The sequence below is a fragment of the Lolium rigidum genome, unplaced genomic scaffold (genome assembly GCF_022539505.1).
Source record: "Lolium rigidum isolate FL_2022 unplaced genomic scaffold, APGP_CSIRO_Lrig_0.1 contig_42955_1, whole genome shotgun sequence".
NCBI classification, from domain to species: Eukaryota; Viridiplantae; Streptophyta; class Magnoliopsida; order Poales; family Poaceae; genus Lolium; species Lolium rigidum.
The window spans coordinates 38,337-60,170 of record NW_025900555.1 but is presented as its reverse complement, the minus strand read 5'-3'; the positions used below and the strand labels follow the sequence as shown (position 1 = coordinate 60,170).

General features: G+C 45.1%; 1 protein-coding gene across 2 annotated transcripts; it reads left to right on the top strand.

Annotated features, from left to right (window-relative positions):
- The first annotated feature begins 10,196 nt into the window (after nucleotides 1–10,196).
- On the top strand, nucleotides 10,197–16,323 carry LOC124681456 (DEAD-box ATP-dependent RNA helicase 12-like). 2 transcript variants are annotated; one of them, XR_006995871.1, is made up of 10 exons: nucleotides 10,197–10,685; nucleotides 11,154–11,214; nucleotides 11,345–11,579; nucleotides 12,294–12,532; nucleotides 12,947–13,198; nucleotides 13,285–13,465; nucleotides 14,768–14,856; nucleotides 15,477–15,550; nucleotides 15,662–15,821; nucleotides 15,908–16,323. XR_006995871.1 is itself a non-coding variant. In XM_047216374.1 (9 exons), the coding sequence occupies exons 1-9, from the start codon at nucleotides 10,306–10,308 to the stop codon at nucleotides 15,738–15,740; spliced, it is 1,590 nt and encodes a 529-aa protein (XP_047072330.1). In that variant the 5' UTR covers nucleotides 10,197–10,305; the 3' UTR covers nucleotides 15,741–16,323. The 2 variants fall into 2 exon arrangements, 1 of the variants encoding a protein (XP_047072330.1); XM_047216374.1 differs by having other exon boundaries at nucleotides 15,662–16,323.
- The last annotated feature ends 5,511 nt before the right edge of the window (nucleotides 16,324–21,834 follow it).

Below are 21,834 nucleotides of genomic sequence, written 5' to 3'. Positions count from 1 at the left end.
TGGTGGACACAAATGGCATATGTGGTTGAGACACGAGGATTTGGATGCCTGAGAAGAATTCCTCTCGATACAAAGGTTTAGGCTAGCAAGGTTGTTTGAAGCAAAGCCTCGAGTATGAACCGGTGCGGCAAAGCTCACATAAGAGACATATTGTAAGCATTATAAGACTCTACACCGTCTTCCTTGTTGTTCAAACACCTCAACACGAGAAAATATCTAGACTCTAGAGAGACCAAATCATGCAAACCAAATTTTAGCAAGCTCTATGTAGTTCTTCATTAATAGAGTGCAAAGTACATGATGCAAGAGCTTAAGCATGATCTATATGAGCACAACAATTGCCAAGTATCCACATTATTCAAGAGCATTATACCATTTACCACATGCGGCATTTCTGCATTTCCAACCATATAACAATGTTAACGAAGATAGATCCAACCTTCGCCATGAACACTATGAGATAAAGCCTGAGAACACATGTGTCCATATGCCACAATCGGAGCGTGTCTCTCTCCTTTCAACGAATGCTAGGATCCGTTTTATTCAAAACAAAAAACAAAATAAAATCAAACCGACGCTCCAAGCAAAGCACATAAGATGTGACCGAATAAAAATATAGTTTTCAGGGGGAGGAACACGATAGATGTTGTCGATGAAGAAGGGGATGCCTTGGGCATCCCCAAGCTTACGATGCTTGAGTCTTCTTGAAATATGCAGGGATGAACCACGGGGCATCCCCAAGCTTAGACTTTTCACTCTTCTTGATCATAGTATATCATCCTCCTCTCTTGACCCTTGAAAACTTCCTCCACACCAAACTTGAAACAAACTCATTAGAGGGTTAGTGCATAATCAAAAATTCACATGTTCGGAAGGTGACACAATCATTCTTAACATCCTTGGACATTGCCCAAAGCTGCTTGGAAGTCAATGGAACAAAAGAAATCCATCCAACACACTAAAAGAGGCAATGCGAAATAAAGGCGAGAATCTGTCAAAGCGAGAACGGTCCGTAAAGACGAATTTTATAGAGGCACTAGACTTGCTCAGATGAAAATGCTCAAATTGAATGAAAGTTGCGTACATATACGAGGATCACGCACGTAAATTGGCATAATTTTCTGAGTTACCTACAGAACGTGGGCCCAGATTAGTGACGGCACAGAAATACATTTACGCGCATTAATCCAAATCTAGTATCAACCCTACTATCAAAGACTTTACTTGGCACAACAATGCAATAAAACTAAGATAAGGAGAGGTTGCTACAGTAGTAACAACTTCCAAGACACAAATATAAAACAAAGATGTACTTGTAGCAAAATAAAACATGGGTTATCTCCCAAGAAGTGCTTTCTTTATAGCCATTAAGATGGGCTCGGCGGTTTTTAATGATGCACTCGCAGAAATAAGAGTTGAAGCAAGAGAGCATCAAGAAGCAAATTCAAAACAAATTTAAGCCTAACCCACTTCCTATGCAAAGGAATCTTGTAAATAAACAAGTCATGGGATCTCCCAAGAAGTTCTTTCTTAATAGCCATCAAGCATGGAGCTCAAGCAATTTTAATGATGCACTCGCAAGAAATAAGAGTTGAAGCAAAAGAGAGCATCAAGAAGCAAATTCAAAACACTTTTAAGTCTAACATGCTTCCTATGCATAGGAATCTTGTAAATAAACAAGTTCATGAAGAGCAAAGTAACAAGCATAGGAAGATAAAACGAGTGTAACTTCAAAAATTTCAACATATAGAGAGGTGTTTTAGTAACATGAAAATTTCTACAACCATATTTTCCTCTCATAATAACTTTCAGAGGCATCATGAACAAACTCAACAATATAAGTATCACATAAAGCATTCTTATTCACATGCATAAAAGTATCATTACTCTCCACATAAGCATAATCATTTTTATTAGTAATAGTGGGAGCAAATTCAACAAAGTAGCTATCATTATTATTCTCATCATCAAATATAGGAGGCATAGTATAATCATAATTAAATTTATCCTCCATAGTAGGCGGCACCAAAAGACCACTATCATTATAATCATCATATATGGGAGGCATATCATAATCAACATAAACTTTCTCCTCAATACCCGGAGGACTAAAGAGATCATTTTCATCAAAACCAGCCTCCCCAAGCTTAAATTCTTCCATAGCATTAGCAACAATGGTGGTCAAAGCATTCATACTAATAACATTCCCATTAGCATGCATAAGTTCCATGGGTTTTTTAGTTTTCTCTTCAAACACATCATGTCCTAATTCAAGATAAAGTTCATAAAGATCTCTCATTTTGTTGTTGTCTTCCATTAAGCCTTACTAGTGTAAAACAAGAGACAAAAAGATGCAATTGCAGGATCTAAAGGAAATAGCTTCGAGTACTCACACAACGGCAACAGAAAAGTACTTAGTTACCTGGGACCGGAGTGTGAGTGCCTTTTACCTTTCCTCCCCGGCAACGACGCCAGAAAAGTGCTTGATGTCTACGGGTGCTTCTATTCTTGTAGAAAGTGTTGGGCCTCCAAGAGCAGAGGTTTGTAGAACAGCAGCAAGTTTCCCTTAAGTGGATCACACAAGGTTTATCGAACTCAGGGAGGAAGAGGTCAAAGATATTCCTCCCAAGCAACCCCTGCAATCACGATACAAGAAGTCTCTTGTGTCCCCAACACACCTAATACACTTGTCAGATGTATAGGTGCACTAGTTCGGCGAAGAGATAGTGAAATACAAGTTGTATGGATGTATATGAGTAGCAATAGTAATCTGAATAAAATATGGCAGCGAGTAAACATGCAACGAACGATAAGTAAACGGAGTTTCAGATGCTTGGAAACAAGGCCTAGGGATCATACTTTCACTAGTGGACACTCTCAACATTGATCACATAACTCGAATAAACAAATACCACTTTCTCTACACTCTCTTGTTGGATGACAAACACCATTCATTGTGTAGGGCTACAAGAGCACCTCAATGCCGGAGTTAACAAGCTCCACAACATTCAATGTTCATATTTAAATAACCTTAGAGTGCATGATAGACCAACGCAATTATACCGAGTACTAACATAGCATGCACCTGTCAACATCAGCTATGAAAGGGGGAATAGATCACATCAATACTATCATAGTAATAGTTAACTTCATAATCTACAAGTGATCACAATCATAACCTACACCAAGTACTTCATGATGCACACACTGTCAACATTACATCATGGAGGAGGAATAGACTACTTTAATAACATCACCAGAAGTAACACAACTAGATCACAATGAGAGAGATGAACCACATAGCTACGGTAGAGCCCTCAGCCTCGGGGAGAACTACTCCCTCCTCATGGGAGACAAGCAGCTGTTGATGAAGATGGCGGTGGTGTTGATGGAGAAGCCTTCCGGGGCACTTCCCCGTCCCGACGGCGTGACGGAACGGAGACTCCTGTCCCCCGCATCTTGGCTTCGCGATGGCGGCGGCTCCGGAAGGTTTCTCGCACCGTGGCTTTTTCGTATCGAGGTTTTAGGTCGAGGAGGCTTGAAATAGGCGAAGAGGCGGAGTCGGAGGGCCGACGAGGCGGTGACACAATAGGGGGCGCGCCCCCCGGGCCGCGCCGCCCTGTCATCCGGTGGCCCCGTGGCCCCCTCCGGTGGCTCTCGGGTGTTCCGAAGCTTCGTGGATTTCTAAGATGCCGGGCGTTGATTTCGTCCAATTCCGAGAATATTTCCTTACTAGGATTTCTGAAACCAAAAACAGCAGAAAACAGAACCGCACTTCGGCATCTTGTCAATAGGTTAGTTCCGGAAAATGCATAATAATGACATAAAGTGTGAACAAAACATTTAGGTATTGTCATAAAACTAGCATGGAACATAAGAAATTATAGATACGTTTGAGACGTATCAGCGCCACGCATGGGATGCAGTACCCGCATCATGGCACGACATGCCGAGGAGACGTGGCCTCCCCCCTACGTGGACCATGTTAGGGCACCTTAGTATAAATAAGGCCTCGGGTGTCCACAGAAGGGAGGGTTGCACACTCCAAGCAATCTCTACCTTTTGAAACGGCAAGGGCACTTTGCCCCTATGTTTGTTTTTGGTAATTGATGACAATTCATATGGACTAATATTTACATTGAGTTTTTGTTTGAAGGAATACTCCGTAGGTTTTGCTTGAAGTCCATTTGTTGGATTCAAGATAGTTGATATTAAGAGAGAAGGTTTGGCTCGAAGTCGGTGTCACAATCATCCAAGCCTCATCTGTTGAGATATTGGTGACCAAGACCTAGAGCATGCGATCAATCGAGGTGTTCCGTCTTGAATAAAGTATGAGCATTGTTATCAAGGTCAAGCGGAATGCGGCTAATTCTCTCGCCCTCTTATGGTGTCGGGTCACGTCGTGAAAAGGGAGAGGAAGAGCTCGAGAGGGAGTTTGAAAGAGAGCTTGAAGACGGAGCTCGGAAAAGCTCGACAAGGTAGCCTCCTCTTTTCGGTTTTTCTTGAGTATAGGACCCCGCACTATTAAGAGGGGGTCGGAGTCGTTATTTGGTTCTTTAGCTGAAATCACCTTTCTCTTTCATCTCATTCATTTGGAATCTCTCATCAGTTTATCTTCGCCACCACATGCCGCATTTGGTTCCTCTTTTCCATCTCTCCAAAGGTGGCTCAATTTTTGCTTGGTGTTTGCCATATATTTTTGTACCACTTTTTATTCGCCACAAAAATATTTCATCTTGCACTTCATTTTTTTCCACAATATTTCGTTTCCGCTCTCTCCAAAGTTTTGCTTCAAAAAATGACTTGAAGTGTGCTCCGCTTTTTCTCAAAAGAAAGGAAAAAGAAACACAAAAGGAAGAGGCAAAAACAGTGTTTTGGGCCGGTCATATCGGCCCCATCCCGGTCAAACCGGTCGGTCTCCCAGCGCACTAGAGGGGTCTGGCCGGTCATACTGGCCCAAGACCCTGTATGACCGGGCCGGCCCATCTTCCCTGCATCGTTGCGCCCGGGCGCACGAGTGCCTCACTGGCTCGCTCCTTTCTGCGCTTCCTGCTCTGCTTCGCATCACGCTCCCCCGTGTTGACCAGCCGCCGCTCCGATCTCAACGACCGGCTCACGCGCCCCACGCCTCGCTCCGCCCCCGCACGCGCTGGCCCACGGCTCGCATGTCGCCACGCGTGCATGCGCTTCACCTGCGCGATTCCATCCCGCCGCTGCCTTTCCCGCTTTGCCCCGCGCGCACATGGTCAGCGCCAGCTCGTTTCCCCGTTGATGGTCGCCCGCAATTCCCACATGGGCCGCTCCGCATTGCCTGCTCCCTCTGCTTTTCCCTCGCTGCTGCCGCTCAATTTATCCACCCCGCGCTCGCTGAAATCGCTCGCCTCGCCTAAATTCTCTCTAAGCGCGTATGCTGCCTGGGCCGGTATAACCGACCCACAAGCCGGTTATACCGTCTGTTCCCCTGATCCTTTTTCCATGCATCTCGTTTCCAGTGAAATCACCCGGTATGGCCGGGCACACAACCATTCATACCAAACGCTTTTTTCCGTGACTTTTCCCTACTCGGAAATTGGTTCCAACAGCTAGTTTTGCTATATTAGGCAACCACAATTTCGTGAAAACTTAACTTTGTCATTCTATTTGATCCAGATCTCATCGAAAAGGTCTCAAGAACTCCATTGCTATTATTTGCCTCAAATCATTGATCCCTTGAGTTTTACCCAACGAATTTGAGAGTTGATCCGTGCATCTCGAAGATCTCTTCATCCTCTCTCTCTCAACCATACACCTTTTCATTTGAGCCATCGTACCAAGTTTCCCTCTCCGATCTTGTTACTCTTGGAGATTGAGGACTCCTAGGCGGTAGCGATCGCCGGGAGCGGTCAACTTGTGATCAAGACAGAAAGTTTGTATGGGATCGAAGTCCTCCTTAAGGTCTTAACATAGTGGAAAATGGCTCCTACTTCGTGGAAGGAGCTCACGGAGAAGAAAGTGAGCCTTAGTGGCGGTCGGTGTCCTTCATGGTAACCGCACCTCTCCAACAGTGACTAGCTTCCTCTCAAGGAAGTGAACGTTGGGATACATCATCGTCTCGGCGTGCTTCGGTTATTTCTTTCCACTTGTTTATTTTGTGATAGCCTTCGAGTTTGAAGTTCTTGATATTTGTATTTTGCCACATAGGGTGCTCCACTTAGTTTGCATTAGTCCATTTTATTTATCCGCATAGCCAAAAATTGCAAACAAGTCAAAGAAAAATTTGTAGAGCCTATTCACCCCCTCTAGATTACCGACATTGAACTTTAAGAAACCCAAGAAACTCAAAGCCACTCGGGATAGAGTTCATCGATCCCTCACACTCAGAGATAACGAGGAGAGGAGATCTACATAATTCTTTCCATCATTTGTAGCTTATTCTTACCCAACAGGGAAGAAGAACTACCCGCCGACTTCCCACTAGAAGTCAGTGCCCCACACCAGCACCTCACACACATTAATCCCATTGACACCACCAGGAAGTGGGGTTGTTATCGGCGATCTATTCTCGAGGCCTGAACATGTATCTGTCTTGTATGCCTGAGGTTGTTGCCCCATCGAATCATGGTCACAAACCCCCACCTACATTTATATTTACGCCCGGGAATTAACACCCTGACAGTTGGCGTGCCAGGTAGGGGCTTTGCGTGCCACAGAGTACTTTGATGGGTTCCCCCATCTTTCAGCATCGGCAGACACCTCCCTGGCATCTACGACTACGACACTTCCAGGATCGGCCTCGGGGTTACACAAGGAGGCCACCTCCCCCCGTAAACTAAGAAGATCCCGCAACATCCCCGCAAAAGGCGGAGCTGGGTGATGGCATTGAGAAGTCTGGAAGACCTTCCCCAACCACATCATATCTTCCACCCAAACTCCATCTCTACTTCAGTCTTAGGAGTCGTGACTTCCGCTTATAGAAACCCACAAACCCATATGAGAAATCGGAAACTACGACCCTGCAATCACCAACGGTGTCTGCGTCGGAGGGCAAGGCCCACCGCCTTGTCCGCAAGACGCAAGATCGACCTCGTCTTCCCCGAAGATGCATGTCGCCTCGCTTCCCTACGAGCCCTTCGCACAACACTCCCAAGTTGTTGGGCTGTCACCGATCATGGAGGGAAGAGGCGCGGAGATCGTGGCCCGAGGGCAAACAAAGGTGATTAGTGGTCCACAATATACGGAGGTGTTCTTTAGAGGCATTATGAGCCAGCCTTGTGGCACACATGGGGAAAGAAAGGCCCCGACACCTCACCAAGCACTGTCGGTTCCTCTAGGAACAATTCTCGGAGCCTTGCACCAACAAGGAGAGGACCCTTATAGGACGCCCTTCATTCATAATCCATGAGGGGTTCAGACATATTCCCAGCAAGGGAAAGAAAGTTGCTTCGACACCATTTGCGCTTCCGTCCTGAGTCAATGGCCAGACGTCTCGGAGTTCAGTGGTGCGGAGAGTGCTCTCCCTACTTTTAGTTGGCCCAACGAACCTGGTGACACGGACAACTTCTGCTCACAAGAAGTCACATTCGAAGTCACCGACACGAGAGTGCGACGACCGGTTTCCCTATGGAAGGAGGCCCTCGCGTGGCTCGATCCATTCGTAGACTTCCCCGCAAGAGAACTACGCATGCCCGACCCTTGAGGCATCATCGGTGTCGTGGGACAGCTGACCACCTTCCCTCACTACACAGAAATTCATTATCTACTAGGACTATAAATCGTCGTCTAAGGGCTGTTTTTTGTGGTTAATGAATCATAGCCGACGAAGCGGCCTTTGGGGTGCATATCGTGTCGCCAAAACATCTACCATAGATTTTTTGGTCCGTGAAAAATGAAGGGTCTTTAACCATTGATGGTGCTTATCGTTACGCCGACTTCACATTGTTGGGGAACCCCAAGAGAAAGGTGTGATGATCACAACAACAAGTTTTCCCTCAATACAAAACCAAGGTTTAATCTACCAGTAGGCGAAAGGCGTGACTTCTGAAGGTGTTGCTGGCTGACTAGTGGCAGGGCACACTACCGGCGTCAGCAATAACGTGGAACCTACACACAACACAACCAAAGTACTTTGCCCCAACTTACAGTGAGGTTTTCAATCTCACCGGTTTGCTGAACACAAAAGATTAGACGTATGGAATGGAAGGAGATGTTTGCAGAAAGTAAACAGAATAGGGTTGTAGTTGAATTTATCAGTAAAGGAGAAAGAGGACCGGGATCCACAGTTCACTAGAGGTGTCTCTCCATAAAGAAATAGCATGTTGGGTGAACAAACTACAGCTGGGCAATTGACAGAATATCGAACATACATGACAAGATGATTACTATGAGATTTGATATGGGCATTACAACATAATATATAGACCGTAATCCAACTGCGTCTATGACTAATAATCCACCTTCAGGTTAGCGTCCGCACCCCTTTGAGTATAAAGTTGCAAGCAATAGACTATCGCATTAAGTAATGTTTGTAAAGTAAACAATAGAATTACCCTTGGATAAAACATTATTGTTTTCTCCCTAGTAGCAACAACACATCTACAATCTTAGAAGTTATAAAGTTACTCTCCCAGAAATTTTCGTCGCCAAAGGCATCTACATCACTTCGGAAGAGAGCATAGCGATGTAGATGCCTTTGGCGATGATTTCCCCCTCCGGCAGGGCGTCGGGAAGAGCTTCAGAACCCCCCGAGATGGGTTCTGCAATGGCAGCACCGCGATGGAACTTTTCGTGGATGGAGGCTCGGGTATCCAGGGTTTTCCCAAGAAGATGTATAAATAGGCAGAGGATTTAGGTCGGTGGGGCGGCTGGTGGGCCCAAACCACCCCTAGGCGCGGGCCAGGTCCAGGCCGCGCCTAGGGTAGGTCTGGCCGACCTGCTGCACCTCTTCGACCCCCTTTGGACTTCGTCTTATTTTCAGTAAAATATTGACGTCCAATTTCGAGAATATTTCCTGTATAACTTTTCTGAAATACAAAAACAACAGAAGTGAGGCCGGTTACTAATGACATCATGTCAACCAACACGTGGCAGACGTCATTAACTATCCGGTAATACTGTTAATTGGGTGAAAACCTATGGTAGACAACATGCCCACACAAGACCTACTACGTCTTAAACAAACAGAAACATCATAGGCCCATTGGGCTCTAAACAGGTCGGTCCACTTAAGGTGCGTGAGCTTACGCATGTCGGCCTATCTTTCATTGTGGACTATGACATACACTTACTGCTTAGAAAGCATTTCCACATTTTTTACATGACCAACCAAATTACTTGTAGTACACATTTGTATGCCGTTCGATTCATTTACGATTAAAGATGCCATGACCATTGTTCATCTATGTTTACACTTTCTATGGTGCCATGAGAACCAATAAGATAGGCAAACTCTAGAACTATGTACCAAAACATATAAATATCTAAATGTAAAAACTAGAAGGGAATATTTTTTTACCCAATATCATGTGGATAGAATGTTTAACCTGAACCTTTCAACTTTTAAAACCATTCTTCATCTTTCAACAATTCCACTAGCCACTTTACGCGAGGTGGATGCCATGTAGTACCTATATATAATCATTCCATTGCATTGATTATTGATGCCACTTGTCGCGACATCTTCTTTCACACTCTAAATCTTCCTTTTAACATTTTTTTAGTTCTTAGTCCCTTGTCAATTTTACATCACCGTCACGAGTATGTGTCAAAAAAAACAAAAACCTCCGATTGGACGCTACACAATTTCCTCGTTGGCAAGAGAAACACGGTGGCCTCTTTGATCTCTAAGAACCCAACCAATATATAAAAAAGATTGCAATGTCATGACATCTACATCCTAGTGTATAGATACCTCACAAATAAGCTGTAGTCAATGAAACCCACTATGAAACAAGTGAAAAACAATTGGCAGTACGAACATCCAAAATTGCACACATATACGAAACAACTCAATTATAAATTGTAGTCCTCTGAAAATTCTATAAATCAAAGATGTAATATGGGTTAATTTCGAAAACCAAGTTCAGAAGGCAAGTTTTGTTTGAAAATTTCCGAGAATGGAAGTAGTGCCATACAGTTCTCCCCTAAAGATTGAGAAAAAATATCTGAGTCCTCCCGAAGTCTACAATTCGAAACCGAGCGGTTCCGGATCGGATCCACCTCGTCCAAAGCCCAAAAGCGAGACCCACGCCTTCCGGAAGGGGCAAAACCGTCGGAACCCTAGATCCCTCGCGCCTCCTCGCCCCCAGCTCCAAAACCCTAGATCCCGCCATGCACCACCCGAGGGCGCGGTACCCACCCGGCTACGACTACGGCGGCGCCGGCGCCGGAGGCGGCCGTGGAGGTAACGGCGGCGGCGGTGGAGGTAACGGCGGTGGGGGTGGCGGCGGAAACCAAAACTATTATGGTGGCCGAAACCCGCACCCGCAGCACCATGATTACCACCACCAGCAGCAGCAGCACGGGCAGAGGAATTCGTTCCCGCAACAGCAGCAGTACCAGCAGAGGAATTCGCTCTCGCAGCAGCAGCAACAACAGCAGCAGCAGCAGCAGCAGCATCAGCAGTGGCTGCGGCGGGACCAGGCCGCGGCCCAGGCATCAGGAGAGTCCGCGGCAAGGGCAGCGCCGCGGCTCGACGCCGTGGACACGAGGTACGGACCATTTTACTCGCTGCTTGGACAAGGTCCTTCTCCGAACGCTGCTTATGACCGATTGCTAGGGTTTGTGCTGCGCCGATGTGATTCTGGGGGAGGGGATTGGCTGATTTCATGGCTAGGCCGTGCCCCTTAAGACTAGGCAGTTCTCTGATTAAGTTGTATGGCCCGAAGAGGCTTAACTCTTACTGTGTATAGGCTGTCAACGGAATAACTTGGGTGTAATATTGCACTAAGCTCCTGTGTTAAATTGAAATTGATTGCCACCTGGTTGGACGCACTTTGTTTATGCAAGTGCGCTGTGTTTTCATCTTGGTGCCCTACTGCTGGTGTTCTACTCTGCACCATAGGAATACTTCAGTTGCCACTTTGTCATGTCATTAGTTAGCATTTTTAACAAGATTTGCATTCAAATGAATTAGTTGGCGCTTTTAATTTAACAAGATCTTCCTTTGGCTGTTCCAGCTCTCAAGATTGGAAGGCACAGCTGAATATTCCAGCTCCAGATACTCGTTTCAGGACAGAGGTGATTATTTGCTAATGACATCATAGAATTATGCCTGGGCAAGGTTCTGTGAGAGGTGCTGAATAGCACCAATCTGCAAACATTAGTGTACTGATACTATATTCTGCAACATGTTTGATGTTCTACGTAGGATGTTACTGCAACAAAAGGCAACGAGTTTGAAGATTATTTTTTGAAGCGCGAACTACTGATGGGAATATATGAGAAGGGATTTGAAAGGCCATCTCCTATTCAAGAAGAGAGCATTCCAATTGCTCTTACTGGAAGTGATATTCTTGCAAGAGCGAAAAACGGCACTGGCAAGACTGCTGCATTTTGCATTCCAGCACTTGAAAAAATTGACCCAGAGAAAAATGCCATACAAGGTGAATTGCCACTCCTAGTGTTTGTTTTATAAGAATTAATCAAAGCCATACTTTTCCATTTTGTGTATAGCAATACAATTGACAATTGGTCAAAAGTTTGTGTCATGTTCCTGGTCAATCTTACATTTCCATAGCGTATCCATGTTCTGCCACAAGATCATTTTGTTATTTCTAGCATTCATGCTGTTGCATCTTGTATGCCAAAATGCGTACTCACTTGCTTAAATCTGTATGATCTTCTAAATATTTAGTACTCCCTCCGTTCCAAAAAAAGCTTCTTAACTTCTGCTAGATACGGATGTATCTATAACTAAAATATGTCTATATACATCTGAACCTAGACAAAGTTGAGAAGCTTTTTGTGGAACAGAAGGGAGTATGTTGAATGTATTTTTATAGAGATATATTGGTGGACAAAGTTCGCTAAAGGTATTAGATATTTAACTTGTTTTTTGTGGATAAGTAAACAATTTATGTTCCAGCATTCTCTGGTTGAAATATGGACTTAAATTTTAATGTAATGCAACGACAGCCATTTACTTAGCTGATTAGCTAATCACTCTCCACCCGCCTACTCAAATCCCTTGCCAAATCCTTGTGTAGTGCCAATTTGGCATTCACTTATTTAGTTAATTGTTATGTTATTGTGAACTAAAACTTTACGCACTATTTGTTGAACTTAACTCTATTTTCTTCATGAATTTTGTTCTTTAGTTGTTATATTGGTACCAACAAGGGAACTAGCCCTGCAGACTTCACAAGTTTGCAAAGAGCTTGGGAAGTACCTGAATATTGAAGTTATGGTGAGTACTGGAGGAACCAGCTTGAAGGACGACATTATGCGTTTGTACCAACCTGTTCATTTACTTGCTGGGACACCTGGACGGATACTGGACCTTACCAAGAAGGGGATTTGTATGCTGAACGAGTGTTCAATGCTCATTATGGACGAGGTATCATTTGAAAACCACAAAATTCAGATTCTGTTTTGTTGATCTATATGTACATCACAGATTTGAAGTATGCTACTTTTGTTGGGCTTATATTTTGTTCATGTTATTCCTTCTCATTACTTAATTGATCTTAAGTTATGGTACTTTAGCCAGCAGCATCATATAATCTTACCCGTCTTGGAAAAAGACTGAATTCTTCCCATGTCTTCTTATTGTTCTGGCTCTATCCATGTCAGTGCCTTTTTTTAATTGCGCTCAATTCCTTAAGTAGCGTACATTTACTAATCCGCCGATTTAAAGATGTTAAATCCTGTAGTTTTTGGAACCATCTTTGGCCTTTGTATTTTTGTTATTTTCTGATTAGAGCAAGTCAAGTACTTCTCTTCTGAAGAATTATGACCTGTTGTAATGCAGGCAGACAAGCTGTTGGCTCCTGAGTTTCAGCCTTCCGTGGAACAACTTATTCGCTACCTTCCAGCTAGTCGGCAACTATTGCTGTTTTCTGCAACCTTTCCTGTAACTGTCAAGGATTTCAAGCAGAAATATCTGCCTAGGCCTTATGTTATTAATCTGATGGATGAACTAACACTGAAAGGAATTTCACAATACTATGCTTTTGTAGAAGAAAGGCAAAAAGTTCATTGTCTGAACACACTTTTCTCAAAGGTACATATTACAAAAACTTGTTACCTGTCGTTTCCTGTATGTACTGACAGTCTGAGACATTCTACCTTTTTGTGTTCTCTTGGCAGCTTCAAATAAACCAGTCTATTATATTCTGCAACTCTGTTAATAGAGTTGAGCTACTGGCTAAGAAAATCACTGAGCTTGGCTATTCGTGCTTCTACATTCATGCTAAAATGTTGCAAGACCATCGAAACCGAGTGTTTCATGATTTTCGCAATGGTGCTTGCAGAAACCTCGTGTGCACAGGTTCTCCCCACCTTCTGCCTTCATAGTATTTTCCACTATTTTAGCAAATACTCTTAATCGCCTGTTATCTTGTTTTACAGTTTTATATGCTTTCTTCATACTAGGTGCTTCAAATCGTTTACCGTCTTCTTTCACTTCATGAGCATATCTTTGTGCTGCTTTATTATTCTCTCCCAGCATTACCTTGTTGATAGTAAAATTGTCATCAGCTGGCCTCCAAAGCACACCCTTTGTGAATTGAAGTTTTGGACACAGTAAAGTGAACTTGTAATTTGTTTTCTGCCAACTCATTTAGTCTTGAATCAAAATTTTAGTCTACTCTTGTAATCTTCTTTGCACTAAAACAACAACAAAAACAAAGCCTTCTGCCTCAAGCAAGTTAGATAGGCTAGATAGAAACCCAATAGAAACATATGTAAACCAAAAAGTGAAAAAGAGGAAATAAAGTACAGAGTAAATAAAGTGCAAACTAAGATTCCAGCACATGGATTGCTGATTTTCATGCAGTCCTATCAAGAGCTAATCTCTAGGTACATTTCAATCCTTCAAGTCTCAGTTTACCCCCACCTCCCAATTCTACTTTCGTTGCCCTCTGCCCCTCCTAATATTTTCCGTACCCTTTAGAATCCCACTATTGACTGGTGCTTCTGGAGGCCTCCGCTGGATATAAACCGCCTTAGTCGGCATTGTAGTCTTCTTTGCACTAGAACCTGTAAATTTTTTTTTGTCCTTAACTTGTGTAGTCTTAATAAGCAATAATTTAGTCTACCCACATAGGCATCTTGTTTGCGTTAAAAGTAATTCTACTTAATAAAATAACATTTCAATTCATTAACGTCTCATTACAGAGTATAATTTCTGTGTTTTACCTGGAATGTTGACTTGAGCTTGAAGATGGTGGGAGGGACAAAATTGGATTGTACGAGGGTAGTTAAAAAACCCGCTAAAGTTGTTCATGTTCAATTCATTAACGTCTACTTACAGAGTATAATATCTGTGTTTTATCTGGAATATTGACTTGAGCTTGAAGATGGTGGGAGGGACAAAATGGGATTGTACGCATGTAGTTAAAAAAACGTTTAAGTTGTTCACATGTCCAAGGAGTACTTGAAAATAACTAATCTGACTGATGTGTATATTGATTTATACTATCTTAATTATAATAATCTTACATTTAGTTGTGCTTTACTGCTTCAGGCCTATGATTGGCATACACATTCTAATAATGCATCACTATTTCGCACATTATTACCATAAAGTGCTATGAAGATCATTTCACTTAATTAATTATTTTGGCTGCAGATCTCTTTACCAGAGGAATTGACATCCAAGCTGTTAATGTTGTCATTAATTTTGACTTCCCCAAGACTGCTGAAACATATTTGCATAGGGTAAGTAGCTTATTTGCATTATGCATCCTCCATTCACTATTATGAGATGTTTTAGGTTTCTAGGGTCGTTTGTGTATGTTCACTCATTTCGGGCAGTATGTAGTCCATACTGAAGTAATGAAGTATGGACTCATCTTAAAATAGTGAACGGAGGAGTACATGATTTCTGCACAGCAGTTTGATATTTTGGTTAACATATGGTTTCTGATGCTAATATTTTTAATGCAGCCTCTCTCCCTGATCTAGTAATTTTCCGTATATGCATGCATGGCTCATGTAAACCTGTGTGTGCTTAACCTTGATAGAGAATACTAATTCATTTGTCCAGATTTCCTTATTGCCTTGATTGCTATGGATATTGGGAGCCCACCACATCCCTCCCCACAAAATTCCTTTTGGCAACGTCAGAGTCGTTGTACTGATACTAAATCTGCTGAAAACATGTCTGACATTATTATTGTGTCACTAGTGCTTAATTGCTATGTCTAGTTCTTAGTATTTGTTATACAAACAAATAACCTCCAATAATATAAGACTATGAACAGCTTTGCCTCCCAGTACTTGTATATTTTATAGCTTGATTCAGTTCTAAAAGTTTCGCCCTTTTCACATTTTTCTAGGTTGGACGTTCTGGGAGATTTGGGCACCTCGGCTTGGCAGTGAACTTAATCACTTATGAGGACCGCTTCAACATGTAAGGATATTTTTCTGAAGTGGTTTATTAGGATATCTTGATAAAAAAAGGGAGTTCTTCTCTACCTAGTGTACCAAGATGTCTTAAGCTGTTTTGTTTTCTTCTTTGCAGGTATAGGATTGAGCAAGAACTTGGCACAGAAATAAAAACAATACCTCCACAGATTGACCTGGCAGAATATTGCCAATGATCAGTTTAACAGTATTAGAAGCGCATCTTTTATGAAAACATCATTAGGCAAGTATACCAGATGTACATAGCACCTCATCAAGTAAGAACCACGCTTCAAATATCGCTCTTTTAGATTGCAGATTGTGCTGTTCTGGATAAGAAGGGATGCCCCCTTTTCATACACAGGGTTTATTTTCGTGCCTTGGTGATGCATCCAAGCTTCTACTTCTATCAGTGGAGAAGCGTTCTCTGCGGGCACGGGTGCTAATCATTTTAACTGTGGAGATGCACATTTGGCTGCTTGGAGATTGCGAAGTGGGGTCAACCCAAACATTATTTCTTGCTGCATGCATCTGCTCAAGATTGCCTATACATTTATTTTCTTGTTCAAATTCTGGTTGTGTTGGGATTCTGTTGCTTGAGTTTGTATCATCATATTGCGGCTCTTTTCTTGCTTTCCTTTACTTCCCTTTTCTGTTTGTACTAGGAGTATATCTTTTTAACTTGCTTCCCTTTTATCAGTTTCTTATGTTCTTGGTGTAGACGATAACCTGAGTATTTTCCTTGTATTCAGAATAACCTGGTTTATCTTGACATTGTCATAGTTTGCGTGTGTTTCTGTTTAGTCCATTATTCAGCTATGAGAGCTAGAAATTGATACAGTATAATTTTTCCATTCTACTTCCTATCACAACAAAATGTTCGAACCTGAGGGATGCCACTTTCAAACCTGTGGCAACTTTGGCATTTTAAATCAGCCAAATGTCATGATGCTAAATCTGATGGATCTTTTAAGGGTTTTAATCATTGTGGGGTTTTCGTTGCTATACCAATTAAAACGTACATTGTAGAGTGGACACGTGGTCCACCACGTGTATGCAATGAATGACATTATCAAACACTAATATTGGTTATAGGTCTACCTTTTGAAAATAATGTTTATCTGTGGAATTCTTGAAGTAGTGCAACCCAGAAGAAAAGTAATTTTACATATGGTGATTTGAACATATGATTGTATGAAATGAAATTCAGATGATATAATTGTTTCTTGCAAGTTTTGTATGAATCCAAGCATTGGCTCAGAGAAAAATCTATCTATTTTTTGAATTAATTATCACGTTGTTCTTAAAAAAAAAATCACATAGTTTTGAAATTCCGTGTCAAGCACTTAGTTTTTGGTTCATGTAATATCATGTTGTTTTCATATTTCCACATTTAGAAAATCTTTACGGACCCACAGCATTTTTTTGGAATCCTCCGTTCGGAAGAGGCCCTAATCATTGTTAGCCTTCTCAGTCACCACACAGGAGGTCAGCGCCATCTTTGTTCTCGCTTCAGTTTAATGTTGCTTCCCAGGCATTTAGATGTTGCTCAAATTTAAACGAGCACGTTAATCCGCCTGTCATGTCATGTGGTTGTGTTGCCTCCCCGTCCGCCCACTTTCATAGGGTGGTAGGTTCTCAAAATCACATGTTTTGAGGAGAATGGAACACAGATTCCCCATGATATACTACATCTGTCTATTTATAGACCGAGGGGGTATTTATAGTTGTATCTTTTAAAACATTTTTCCTCATTAGACAGAATACATGTCTATACAACTACGTGATTTTCAGTCCAAATTTATCACACATCTTCAGAGAATTAAACACAAAGGACCTAGTTTTAAATGACAACATATGTCAAATTTTGTTCTTTTAGCCGCATTTAAATTGAACAAAGTCCACTTTTCCAATGGATAGAAGGGAGTAAAAGACAAATAAAACAAAAACAAACATACTAGAAACAAGAGAACACAAAAGGAAGGGGAGGTTAGCACCCAAAGCCCACCGACCCCCTCGGGACGACATCACCTCAAGGGACGACCACCACAACTTGGCAAGCACCGTCGAAGGGCGTAGGATAGCCGAGAATGGGGCGGCTACACCGTTGGGCCGACCCCGAGGTCAAAAGGCGATGCAGAATCGAGTCCCGCCACAAGCCACGAACATAATTAAAGTCGTAACCAATACACCACCTCGAATACCTCAAGTCGACATGCGGGGAGGATCTCCGGTGAGAACCTCAACACCGAAGGCAAGCAACCCTAGGAGCAGGTAGTGGAATACATGGAGAGCGGACGAGAGCACACAAAGAATCTTCACCGACACGGTAGAAGGGCGTCGGATAAGCGAGACCATTTGACGATGCCAATGTGCCGTCAGTGAAGCCGAAGGGAGTTGTGCCGCCGAGACCAAGCACAGTCGAAAGGCATCGGATAACCGAGACTGGGGAGACAAACATCGATGTGTCGCCCCTGGTTGAATGGCAACACAAGCCGAGACCACCCCGGGACATCTAGGAAGCATTGCCTGGGCCACCCTGGCCACAACCTCGTCCGCAAGGAAACAATCCAAGGGCCGGCGAGAAGACCCGAGGCGATGCCGCTTGGCACATGTAAGGCTCCAAGGTGATGCCTCCAGAGAGGATCATCGACGCGAAGACGATGCCGAGAGGTTCGGGACTTAGATTTCTCCTGGAGCGCTCACATGAGCAACACAGGTGTGCAACCCTCGCAGTATCGGAACGATCCGTTCTCACCACCTCCGCAGCGCCAAGGACGAGAAGTAGGGGGCCCTTCCCATGGTAGAAGGGCAGCGGCCCGATCTAGGGTCAGATCTGTCGAGGCCAGGCAAGACCAGGAGCCAACCGCCAACCACCGGCCATGGGCGCGAGCAACAGCGACCGCCGACGGCAAGGCGACCAGCCACCCCGGGAGTGGAGCAAGCGTGGCAAATACTTGTCTAGCTCAAGTGGGGCAAGGATCAAAAGTGAATGGTTTTGAGAGTTGAAGGTTCATTTTAAACCGAAGAGAAGTTGTGGTAATAAAAGTGAACTCTTACTACAATTTAAGGACCAGAAGTGAACTTCCTTGTTTTAAATTTAGTCCCAAAATTCGTGGCATACATGTTGCCGGGTAAAATTTCTCGGGATTCGTCGGTGAATTATTCATAAGAGCATCTCTAGTCGCGTCCCCCAAACCGTCCCCCAAACCGCGCCGGATCGAGCGTTTGGGGGACGTGTTTTGTTCGTGCCGCGTTTGGGGGACATCGCTCCCCAGCCGCGTCCCCCAAACGCCGCCCCCAATCAGAAATTCAAATAGATGCATTCAAAAGAGATCGTTCCCGCCGGTTCGTCGCGATCGAGTAGCGGCGATCGATGAAAGTACTGGGCGCGCGATCATATTACAGACCGGTGGTGCATGCAAATTAGAAGAAGGGGTTGGTCGACGGCGTCGTGTCCTGAGTCGGCGCAGGCCCGTCGAGCACGACGACCTCGTCGCGATCTGCCTGTTCCTGTGCATGGTGCGTTTGCTCCGTCGCCGACGCGGAGGTCGACGCAGGTGTAGCAGGTAGAAGACGCGTCGGCCTGCTCTTCTGCCGCGCTGCCGCTGCCGCCGATGCCGATGCCGCTGCCGGGGCCGCCGCGTCCGCCGCCGCCATTTTGGCTTCGATGTCGTCGAGGATCCGGCCTTTGAAGAAGTTGTGCGCCGCTCGCGTCCGGGGAGACATTCCTCTCGTCGACGTTCTCGGCAGGGGACATGTCGTCCCTCGCGTTTCTTGAGCTCCGGCTTCTCCTCTTGCCTCTTGAGCAGCTCCGCCCACCTTTCGTCGGCCTTCTTGTCGCGGGAGATAAAGGTCGAGGAGACGTCGGCGAGGCATTTCGTGATCGACGCCTGCGTCTTCTCAGACGACGCAGCGTCGGCCAAGGCGGCCTTGGCAGCCTTGTTGCCGCTAGGGACGCCTTGCCGACGTTGCCCGGCGGCGCGTCCCAGATCAATGGCGTCCTTCCCCTTGGACAGCGACAAGCGCGTCAGCCGCCATTTCTCGTTCCCTTTGAGCTTGCCATAGCAATGCATCAGCGCGAAAGACTTGTGACCTTCCGAGTACTTGGCGTACAATTCCATGGCCCGATCAAACTAACCAAAGAAGCGAGAGTCATTTCATCGAACACAATGTGGGCGCTACGGATTATGGAAGAAACGAGTCGTACTCGGTTGCCGACGTCGGCGCCGCCTGTCGCCTCCGGTCTCTAAGTCGTGATGGTACCCATGGAAGGAGTTCACCGACGCCCGGATGATGGCCCATCGCGTCGACATTGCCTTCTCGGCTCCTCTTCATTGTCACTTTCCGGTAGTCGCCGTTGATGAGCTTGCGCTCATCGAACTCGGCCTTGATCCTCGCCCAATACTTCCCGCCTTTTTGGTTGGCGCCGATGATGGAGTCATGGCTCACCGTCGCCCACGACTCGCACAGACATTGATCTTCCAGAGGCGTCCACTTCGGGCCTCGTGTGCCCGACTCCTTCTTCTTCTTCTTCTTCTTCTTCTTCTTCTTCTTCTTCTTCTTCTTCTTCTTCTTCTTCTTCTTCGTCCTCACGCCGTCCGCGTCTACCTCCACGAGATCATCGTCACCGGCACCCTCGTCGTCCTCTTCCTCGCCGCCCTCTTCGTCCTCATCGTCGTCCTCCTCGTCGTCCTCCACCCCGTCCTCTTCCTCGTCGTCCTCCTGTTATCACCAGAATTTGACCAAATCAGAGGTGGGCCGCGACCAAGATGGATTTGAAGAATATACATAGAAGGAATATGTGAATCGGCCTTTTATACCAAGTTGGGCTAAACCGCCCGTGTATCTGTAACATATTAGATCGCATCTTAGTTTAGAAGTTAGAGTTTTACCCGTGCACGGTTTAGTGCACGCCCACATTAGAAAGTCCCCTGGACTATAAATATGTACCTAGGGTTTATGAAATAAACAACAACCAACGTTCAACCACAAACAAATCTCGGCGCATCGCCAACTCCTTCGTCTCGAGGGTTTCTACCGGTAAGCACCATGCTGCCTAGATCGCATCTTGCGATCTAGGCAGCACAAGCCTACCCACGTTGTTCATGCGTTGCTCGTGCTGAAGCGTTTTTGATGGCGAGCAGCGTAGTTATCTTAGACATGTTAGGGTTAGCATTGTTCTTCGAATTACATGCTTTCGTAGTGCAACCCTTGCATGTCTAGCCGCCCTTACACCTATCTTAGGTGTAGGGGCGGCACCCCGCTTGATCATAGTTTAGTAGATCTGATCCGTTACGGTTGCTCCTTGATTCATCAAGGATTAGTTTAATATCCGCAATAGTTAGGCCTTACAAAGGGTTGGAGGATCCGGCCGGCGTGCGGGGTGGCGTTTGCTAGCCCTAGAAAGGATGTTCCGAGGATCAACCTCGTGTTGGTTTTTAGGCCCCGTCTAGGATCGGCTTACGGTCACCGTGCGCGAGCGCGAGGCCCAATCGTGAGTAGGATGATCCGATTATGCGGTGAAAACCCTACATCGTCGTGGATCTCATTAGCTTTATCTTGATCAAGCAGGACCACCATATATTCGGACACCCCGTCTCGAATCATGGGTGGATCGGCTCTTTGAGCCGATTCACGAGATAACCCGAGAGCCGATCGAGGCTCGTATTTAACGTTTACGTGTGTGCCCCGCAGGAAACTAAGCGAGGCATCATCCACACCTTCTCGACCAGGTATAGGTCGGGTGGCACGCCCTTGTGATAAACATCGGACGTGCGACCAGGGAGGCTTTGCGGGCCGTCGCTCGTAGGGACTGGGGCCAGCCGCAGCCCTAGTTGTTCCCGGCTCTACCGTGTTGACCATCTCTGCCCGCCAGGGGGTATCTGACGTCAACACATTCTGGCACGCCCGGTGGGACAATCTTCGACATCCGCCGCATCGCCGTCTACATCCGAGATGGCGGAAGACGCTCCGGTCAAGTACGAGGATCTGCCTGATGAGCTCAAGAAAAAGCATGACGAAATCAAGACAGTCCTCGAAGCCGAACTCATCGGCTCCTTCCACCGAACCCGCTCCCATGGCGTCAGGTGGAAGGGTTTCACACTCGAAGGCGCACTCGATGGAGTGGACCTTTCCGCCCCGTCGGAAGAACGCACCAGGTCGCTGCGGCAGGAAATCAACTACATGGTGGCTCATTCGCTGCACCGCCACTCGAGAGCCTCGGTGAACACCTTGGAGCGTGTCGCTCGCGCGTCGTCAAGGAGATCATGAGCCACCGGTATTCTCCAT